Source organism: Pteropus alecto, unplaced genomic scaffold, assembly GCF_000325575.1.
Source record: "Pteropus alecto unplaced genomic scaffold, ASM32557v1 scaffold137, whole genome shotgun sequence".
NCBI classification, from domain to species: domain Eukaryota; kingdom Metazoa; phylum Chordata; class Mammalia; order Chiroptera; family Pteropodidae; genus Pteropus; species Pteropus alecto.
In genome coordinates, this window is record NW_006440135.1 from 2,068,036 (window position 1) to 2,078,368 (window position 10,333).

Below are 10,333 nucleotides of genomic sequence, written 5' to 3' on the forward strand. Positions count from 1 at the left end.
TCGGAAGAGGGAGAGACAGGGGTCCCCTTCACAGTAGCGACAGAAACACGGTCTTCTGACATGAGTGTCGGTCCGCACACGTCTGTGAGGAGGAATGAGTTCCAAACACCAGTGCAAAAGGGGAATTGATGTGTGGGTTGAAAACCTGACGTCTGGATACAATGCATGTGCCCCACGGCGGTGACTGGATACGATGCACGTGCCCCACGGCGGTGACTTACCATGTCATGCCCACAAGCGGTGCCTTCCGCTGCTGGCATAAATTTAGTCTCACATTTCCTTCCAATCCGGTGGCACCACAGGGCTTTACAGATGTCCTAAAAGGGAAAGAAAGATCATTAGTATTACAAATGGTCCACACACCTGTGATAAATTGTCATTGGGAGCAAGTGGTGTAAGTCACAAGCCGACATCTACTTAGCAGCAGACGCACGTGCCAGAGGATCTGGAAGACTCAGATTCTACACTTGGTTGAACTTAATTCCATTTCTGAAACTTTATTTGTATTTACTCATTATAAATTTACCAAATTAACAAGTGAAAGATGCTTACTCAACTCATTGCAGAAGGCCACAGAAAATTAAAATGAACAAAACAATAAAACTTAACATATTACAATTTATTCTTGACCCTATCTTTCACCATCTTCTCCAAGTCAGAATCCCCATTTTCAAATTAAAACTGATTATGAAACTTGTTGGCTTATCTATCCATCCGTCCATCTGTCTGTCCACGTGGCACGGCACGGGGTGGCAGGTGCAGGCTGAACGCTCTGGGCTGCACAGTGCTGGCTCACGCAGAGTGGCTATACCCAGTGAGCATCCTGAGCCTCCAGTAGAGAGCTTGAACCCCACACCTTGTGAGTAAAAACCACAAACTAGCATACGGGCTATGCCCTATGGCTCAGGAAAAGCTAAAATGGACGAGGCCTAAGAATAAAACAAAGCCTCAGAGGATCGAAAGGAGTCACCTGCCTGAATAATGTAGTATAAGTAAATAAAACATAAAATAAAAACGTATTATGTTATGATATAGTTAAAACTATCCAAGAAAAAGTGAACTAATGAGTGAACGAATAGAAAATTTCAGTAAAGAAATACAGACCATAAAAAATGGGAATGTGGAAACTGAAATTTAAAATAACACTGATGTATAATTTGCTGAATTGTCTAAACAAATGATAAGGGATAGAAGAAAGACAGAAATGATGACCAATTTTTTTTTTATCAGAAACAACTGAGTCCCGGTGAAAATAAAATTGTCTTTAAAGTGCCTAAAGGAGAAAAGAGATTAAAGAAAAAAATATTTAGAATTATATATTCAGGAAAACTATTCAGAAAAACTGAATGTGAATTAATGACAACCTAAGATACTTTGTGGCCAGAGGATCTGCGCTAAAAGAAACGCCAAAGCTCTTTAGGCCATAAAGATGTGAAGCATGCTAAATAGCAAATACGTGGATTAATATAAAATATGATCTTATTTTTATATATTTTATTTTATTCATATTTTATTTATATTTTATTTCGATTTAAAAACAACTATTTTAAAACAAAATTTATAATATTGTATCATGTGGCTTTATACTACGCATAGAAATATAACACGTGACAACAATTGTACAGTGTGAACTTATTTTCTATAAGAACCTTGCCCTCATATGTAATGGAACAATGTTAATTTTGCATAAATTGTAAATCAAGAATGTAGCTATAATCTCTAAAGCAACCACTAAAAATTAATTCAAGCAAGTACAGCTAAAAGCAAATGATGGCACACACTTTTTAAAAAGAAGTTTCATCTAAAAGGAAACAGAAATAAAAAAGAAACGAGACCAAGAGGAAAAAAATAGCAAACATGGCATAACTAGATCCTCCATGCCAATAATAACATTAGATATCAACGGATTAAACTGGACAGAAAGGCAATACCAAATTAAAGGATGCTCACAGTTACATTTTATATAAGAGCACAAATAAATGGAGAGTGAAAGGGTGGAGGACACATCATGCAGAGTGGTCTTAAATAAGCTGATGTGGCTACAGTGATATCAGACGAAGCAGAATTCAAGAAAAGTTACATTACTAACAACAGAGAAAGATACTTCCTAACGATGGAAGCATCAGGAAGACATAACAACCCTAACTGTTTATATAAAACGCAGCTCTAAAATGCACAAAGCAAGAACTAATACAAATAAAGGGAGAAATTTTAAAAATATGTAATTATTGTTAGAAATTTTAACGCGTATCTATAAAATTGGTATAACCAGTAGCAAATATCATGGAGGATATAGATGACATAAATATGTCAAACAAATCAAGAAAATAGACATTTCTAGAACACTTTACCCAACCACTGCAGAATTCACGTACATGCCCAGTGCCCATTGAATGTTCACCAGAATAGGCCACATACTGGACTACAAAATACATTTTAATAAATTTCAAAAAAAAATAAAAAAAATGCTTATAGAGTATATTCACTAAAGAAATTTGAACCAAATTAGAAATAAAAATGAATAAGCTATCTAGAAAACTGCAAATTATTTGGTGATTAAATAATACATTGGTTAAAGATGAGATCGCCACTTAAATAAGAAAGTATTTCATACTTAATATTAAAAACCCAACATGTAAAAATTTTCAGGATATAGCTAATATATTGCTTAGAAGGAAATTAATAGCTTTAAATAAAGGTAGATGGTTATGTTGGAAAAAGAAGAAAGTTCTAAAATCATCTAGTTTATCTCCTAAAAAGCAAGAAAAAAAGACACATTAAGACAGTCTAATAAAGACAAAATAGAACTTAATAAAATAAAAAAGAATCCAACACATTTTTCAAAAAAAAAAAGCAGCAATGTTCGATGCTTCTGAAAGGATTAATTAGTCTGATAAATTCAGCTAGACTGATGAAGGGAAGGGAAGTAAAGAAACACACAACATCTTTGTAGGAAATATTACTGTAGTTCTTACAATCATTAAAAAGATAAACGACAAAGCTACAAACAACTTTTTGGTAAAACATCAACTATATGGGTAAAATAAAAAACTCTTTTGTGTCAGTTTTGATAATTTATTTTTCATTGAATTTGGTCAGCCTCACGAGAGTTTCTCCTAAATAACCCATATATGTCAGTGTAGTTGAATTTGTAATCACCAAACCTTCCCACAGGCAGAATTCACTGGTAAATTATGACAAACATTTAAGAAAGAAATAAAACCCATCTTACACAAGCTGCTCTTTGGGAAAATAAAAAGGAGTAAAGAACATTGCCATCTCATTTTATGAGGTTAATATAACTCTGATATAAAATCTTGAAAGGCAATTATAAGAAAACAAGATTTCTAAGTAATGTCACTCAAGAACACAGATGTAGAAATGCCAAACAAAATATTCACGAATCAAATTAGCAAAATATAAAAACGAGTACTAGATTATGACCAAGTGGGGTGATCCCAGGAACGTGGGCTGGTTTACATCAACAAAACCAATGAAAAAAAAAATAAAACCTATCGGTATAATCCATCACATTAACAAAATAGAAGAGAAAAAAATGATATAACTATATCAACAGATACAGGGAAAAAAAAAATCCGTAAAAGGCAACATACTTTTGTGATAAAATCCCTCATCATCTACGACCAGAAAGAAACGTCTCCAAATTAATAAAGGGTAAGCATGTAAAACCAATAGCTAAAAACATATTAAATGGTGAAATATTGGCAATTATGAAGCAAAACATACCTAAGGTGACAAAAATCAGACTGATGGATTGGAATGGAGAAGGAACTTTCTGGCTCTATGGAAATAAGCCATATCTGAGATGCTGGTAACATGGGCAAGTACATTTGTTAAAATTCTAGTTGTACACCTTCAATAAATGCATTCTGTCGTGCGTAAATATTTCCTCAGTAATCAAATGATGTGCACATTAACTTCTAATTTCTATATCATCCGAATGGCACTAGGGTACCACAGATGACATAGTTCGTGGTCACAGAGCGAAATAATGCGGAAACCAGAAGCATCATGCAGAAAATCCCACATTGAAAGGAAACATTAGTTTTACTTAACACACAGAAGAAGAGTTAACGCTCAAAGAATTCTCAGGGAAGTCACATATTTTGCCCGTGGAAAAGGCGACATTGGGAATTGATGCTGAGGCTGACTGATCTGTCATTCTTGTTCCAAGCTAGACTACCTGGCCGAGGAGCGAAGAATCGGTTCTGGCACATGGCTGTAACCGATCCTCGCGGGAGCTCTCTCCGAGTTTAAAAGAAAGAAGGTCATCGCTGTCAGATTTCAGCTGGGAGCACTCCCAGCGCGTTCTGAAATGTTTGGAGGCTCCTGGAGGACTATACATTTTTATCTATCTTTCTCTTAATTCCATTATAAACTAGGATGAGAAAAACCTGAAAAAGAGTTACTTTTGTTTAATTTATGGGCGACTTGCCCATAACGACTTCCTAAAACTCGGCGTCCGTGTCCAGCAAGAGCGTGGCCTCTGTCCCGCGAGGAGTTTATTTTAGGGAACCATGCTGGCAATGTCCCCCAGGCCGGGACACCAGGTAGAGCCTCCCATGGGAAACTTCTCTATAAATACCTTATCTGGGGAATTTAATAATCAGAAGCTCTGGATAGGCTGCTGTTTTATAGTAAATTATGCCTACATCGAAAGAAGGTAAAGGGGGGGTGTTGCTTTCTTCATACCTTTTGAAAAAAATACAGAGCATCCATTTGCCGACTTACGCCAACCGAAAGCTACTGCTGAGCTCTCACACGATAAATCAGCAAGAAAGGATTCGCCTAACAGATCGAGTTATTCTCGAATGAAAACTGATACCCGCGACAGTATCAACCACCGTTTTCTTTGCCAGTAAAACATGTGTTTCCTGTTATATAGGACCAGCCCTGACATTCAGGAGTTGACATTTGGTAGGTACCCAAATCCATGCAGAATACATCAACGTCAGCTACACCGCATGCAACGACTTTATGACTCATGCTGCCCTGAGCGCTGGCTGGCTGACGATCACTTGCCTTTTTGAAATCCAGCATGCACAGCCTGGCTCTCTCTCCGAATTGCCACTTGCACTGCGTGTCCGCGTCATATAGCTGTCCTGGCAGTTTCTCAGGATACTTATACTCCTTCACGGGCTTGGGCTGATCGGCGAGGCACGTCGCTTGGGCAGTGCTGAAACAGTGATGCAGACAGAATTATCCAAGACGGACGTTCGAGGGTGCCCGCCCTCCCCACGTGGTCTCACAACGCACCCCACCTGCAGAAGAGGGCGTGTTTCCCTCCACCCCCCGCCAAGGTCCAAAATAACAGTTATCTTAATTGTCTTCAAACACAGGGGCCACATTTTCGAAAATTGTTCATTTCACTTTTTCCGGGAAGGCAATTTCTTTTTCCTTAGATGTCTCCCACTTATCTTGGGGAAATGTGACTAGAATAACAGAACCGGATGCTCCACGCGAGGAGCTCCTGTCACAGACAACTCTTCCATACACTTCTTGCCAGGGACAATCAAAAGATGGCAGTGGGTATTGTAAAAGGCAAAACACGACCAACTTGTTTCGAAGATTAAAATGTACGTTCCCTCCCTCCCTCTCCTAGGCCAGGGGACACCTGCACCATAGCTTATAGCTCCCAGAGGTTCTGCATGAAATATTGCAACACGTTCCTACCCCCGACACTCTGTACTCAGGCTAATTTCTTACTAGACTGCCACATGTGCTTACGCTCCCTAGCAGGTGGCTGAAGACCAACGAGTCCTTCCTTCCGCCACAATTTCAGCATCCCCTTCCCTACCGGGGACGTACTGAGGTATAATTTTTGCGTTTGGAGTGGGGAGGGACAAGTGTTTGCAAATAGCAACTAAATCCTACTTGTAAACTTCCATAAGCTAAGAGGGAAAGGAACAACAAGATCCCTCTGGAGTCACTAAAACGAGCAGCGGCGCGTCTGCCCGGGCGTCTCCAAACTGCTCTCTGGCTGCCGCCTCGACTGGAATCTTTCTTGGTCCCCATCTCCAGGGCTGCAGTCCCGGATCCCTCTGCCTCGGAGCCCACCGACGCGTGGCCTCGGTGAAGATCCACAGACACAAGGTGCGAGGGATGGCGCCGTCACTGGACGAGACGTCGATCCTACGTGCAGGGTCAGAAGGTTTTTCAGAGCGAACTGAGCAGCAGCTCCGAAGTCCAATGGTAGGAAAGTGCCAAGAGCAGCGAGTGGCTCGGTGGGAGCCCTCGATACACGGTCTGTCTGCGGCCGTCACCCCACTCGTGACGCCAGTGCGTATTTATAAGTAAAAAAGAAAAGTGAACGAAAGCAAAAATAACACTCCAAGACAGGAGTTATTTGTCCAATTTCCACAGCACCTGTCTCTAATGGGTCGCACGTGATTTCTCTGTACTAGTTCGATGGTCCCCATTGTCTCCCACAGGCCATGGTCAGGGCTGGTGACACTTCTCCCCGTCCACGGACAGGAAACTCAGGACAGTGAGCCGGGCTGACTGGCCACTCGAGAAACTGAGAAATTACAAAGAGCTTCCCAGATTCAGGAATTGTTATAGTTTGTGCAACCCATTATTCATCATTCAGCCTTAAACCTTAAATCGAAGGGGCTTCTGCTTCTCACGATGCTAGATCGGCATGTGTCACACGGACCCTTCTCCAGTCACCAGGATGCCATTAAAGTAAAAAGGACACGGGGGATGAAAAGTTCCAGAGCAAAGGGAGGCACGGAACGGAACCAAACATCCAGTGCTATTTTCCTCCTCCTCCTCAAAAAAAAAAAAAAAAAAAAGGAATTTGATGAGTCATGAGCAGCTGCTGGAGTGGAAAGCGGGAGTCAAGGAGCTGAGAGTCTGAGCAGCTTCTGGCAGTCTAGGGGTGCTGGGAGACGAGAGTCACAATCGGGGGTCCGTGCTGACGGAGGGCTTCCTGGCGAACGGCAGGACTGTCACAGATGCCACAGGAGGGCGACTTCTCGAGTGACAGCCGACCCTGCAGACCGGTTTAGACGGACCAGACGGAGCAGGCATCAGCTCAACCCCCAAGTGGACTGTAATTCCGTTTGTCGATTAGGCCCTAATTAAGCCGGGGTGGGGGGACCTTCAAAACAAATGAACAAACAGAAAACTGCAGCGACCCTCTCTGCTAGAAATACATTTTCCATAAATAATTTTCTTATTTGTTCAGAATTACGAAGTGTACTAGGAGATGAGGCCGAATGACTGAAATCCAAGAGAATATACAGATAATAGAAGCAGAGGCACAGGGAATCCAGATATTGGTGTAAGTGGAAATAAAATTTAAAATTATCGTGATTCATAGTTTCAAGAAAATAGAAGTTAAGAGGAGGATTTTCCCTGACAACTAATATATACAAGAAATATGCTTACGGTATATTATAAAAAACCTAATATTTACATCACTGGAATCCATAAAAGAGAGACCAGAAAGAACGTGGCAGAATTAATATTTGTAACTGAAATGGCCGAGAATGTTCGATAACTGATGGAACGTTGCAAACCATAGATGTAAACACTTCTACAATCCCAAGCAGGAAAAAGACGAAGAACAGCCACATAGGCACGATTCTACAGGAAACCGAAACCACAGAAGAGTCTCGAAATCAAACGGAAGAAAAGAGAGACGTGTAACTTTCAAAAGAACAACAGGATTGACAGCTGTCTCGTCAACAGAAACAACAGAAACCAAGAAACGACGAAACGATAGCTTCGAATTACTGGAGAAAGAGCGTTGCTAAACTAGAATCCTATTCAAAACCAAAATAAGACCTTTTTAAAGATGGGTAAAATACAACCAAAAATAAAATATGCCCATGCTGAAACATGCAAATGACACCCTGACGGGACTTGTTCAGACATAAAAAGCTGGCAGAACCCCAGAGCAAAGCACGTGGTGCCGAGGGTGGGGTCTCCGCTGGCCCACGAGCACGCAGCGCACAGCCCGGGGCCCGCCAAGCCCCGCGGATGGGGCGATGTGGGAGCACACGTCCCAGCGCCGGCGTGTGGGGGTCACTTCCCCTCAGCATCACACATCAAGGGCTCAAACTCCACGTGCCGGTCTCAGCCCCGGTCCTTCCGGCGAGGCTCGTGCTTGGGCGTGTTTGCTCTTGTTCTATGGGCCCAATCGAGCCACCCAGCTAAGGCCAGGGTCAGTGAGGCAGACGGAGGGGCTCCCCCAGGAGTGGGTGCAGGGACGGAAAGCAATGCAGACACTTTACCGACGATCTCCAAGGTGATCCACAAGGTCAGAGTAAGAGTGGACTCTGCGAAATGCACCCAGATCAGGCAGCCTACATGTGAAAAGCGCAATTGTGACGCTTGCCAGAGGTTGTTGGGGAGAATATGTGCATGACTTCGGGGTGACGGGCTTTTATTTTCAGCAGGGCACAAAACGTGCTCACGCGGAAGGAAGGAAATGGAGAATGTGCACTCCATTAAACATTTAAAAAAACCTTCTATCGAAGAAAACAAGGCCAGGTCCTAGGTATCACAGCAATATCTCAAAAGCCTGTTTCCACGCTAACTCGTGAGCCATAAAATATTAAAAAAGCTCGAGAGATTTTCTAGTTGTATTTCCTCCTTTTCCAAGTATAAACTCGAGGGCCCCCAAACAGGTTATGTTACTCGCCAAGGTCAAGACCTTCCCAGACACAAGTGATAAAGAGCCGACCAGCACGTCAGCTGGTTCCTGCTGCTGCTCTTCGCATCACGGGCTGTGCCCGCTGCCTCTGCAGGTCACTCGAGCTCCACAGAAACTGCAGTCAGCTGTGACCCGTTGCTCTGTTTTTCATTAGTTGAACATTATTCGGCTGCGTGAGATGTGGCTGGAACGTGTCATTTCCATTATGCCCCATGGCAGGCTCAATGCGCTCTCTGGTCCAATCAAATTTTCTCATCGACGGAGGCGGTATGGGGTATGGCAGGGGCCCCACGCACCCCTCAAACTTCCAGGCCTCTGATTGTCACCATGTATTGATGGAGGCTCAGGTGGTCATGGCTCATATTTAAAAAAAAAATAATAAATTGAAGATGAGTCCATTAAATTAAAAAAAATGAGCTGAAGTTCCCCCAAGTCCTCGGCCCCCCAGATGCAGACATGAGTAAGTGAGATGAGGTCTGTGTCCGTATGCAGGAAACGACACACGATTGACTGACCAGGCTGATGAATTTACCGCGAACATTATCTGTCCCTCCCAACTCTGCCGAGTACGGAGAAGAGCTGTGTTGACAACGCCGAGTCAATTATAGATTTTTTTTCCATGTACCAAACGCTAGACCCTAATAAAAGAAGACAGATTCACCGCCGAAAGCCAGCTGTTGATCCTGACTCATCGCTGGGGTCGGATCCAAACAGCTGCCTAATTGGTGGGGAACACGACGGGATTCTGACTACTCAGAAATGGAGTCAGCGAACACGTCGAAGAAGACCCTCTCGGCTTCACTAAGCTGGAGAGAAATCAGTGTTTACACACTGCAGACATGTCCAGTCCACGAATGGTCATCTCGAGTAAAATAAACCTTCGTCATGAATTTGACAATGAGTGTCGTTTCTGGAAAATTTAATCTTCCAAGAATACAAACTAGTGAGCATGTAAAATCTTGCGTATTTGTTTATAATCACGTGGCCCAAAGAAATTAGTAAAATCCCTGAAAATAAAGATTTCTTACCGAACTGCAATAGATTTTTACCGATTGGCACAAAAACAAGCAAACATACTTCAGAGTACATTGAACTGTTTCAGAGTCACAGAGCAAAAACGGCTTTGAACCTCAAGCCTTAATAATCATTCTAAAAATCATAGTCTGACTTGAAATTACAGCCCATATTTAATGTCATCGAAATAATTATTCTCTAAGCATATAAATATTTTCTTTCCATGAGTTTTCCTATATTTCTTGGCAGTTAAAATTTTTTTCTGATGCTTATATGATGTTCCCACTGCACCTCGAACTTTGCATCTCCTGTTTTCCAAGTTGTCGGCACTTTTCAAAAAATCAAAAACGTCTGTATATCTTCATCATAACCATGAAGATCGAAAAGCAATAAAAAAATCTGAAAAAGAATCTAGAAAATTATAGAAAGGACTTGAGATACAGAAAACTCTAAATGTTTCTTATCACTACAAATAGGAGCATCGTGAGCCTAAAGTGAATGTGATTCTTTGCTACAGGAGGAGAACTCTTGGCACGTGCATACGCGCGTGCACACACACACGTGTGCACACACACATACTGAGCAGCTGCAAGAAACAGCTAAAAACGATTCTAGCCCTGCTTGACTCCACGAGAA

General features: G+C 42.0%; 1 protein-coding gene across 1 annotated transcript in view; it reads right to left on the minus strand.

Annotated features, from left to right (window-relative positions):
- ADAMTS16 (ADAM metallopeptidase with thrombospondin type 1 motif 16) overlaps nt 1-10,333 on the minus strand; it is a 106,662-nt gene that overhangs the window by 57,086 nt on the left and 39,243 nt on the right. Inside the window, exons 11-12 of the mRNA XM_025050503.1 lie at nt 5,044-5,197; nt 222-317 (exon numbers count right to left, since the gene is read on the minus strand). Coding sequence (XP_024906271.1) covers nt 222-317; nt 5,044-5,197 — 250 coding nt within the window. The remainder of the gene's footprint in view (nt 1-221; nt 318-5,043; nt 5,198-10,333) is intronic.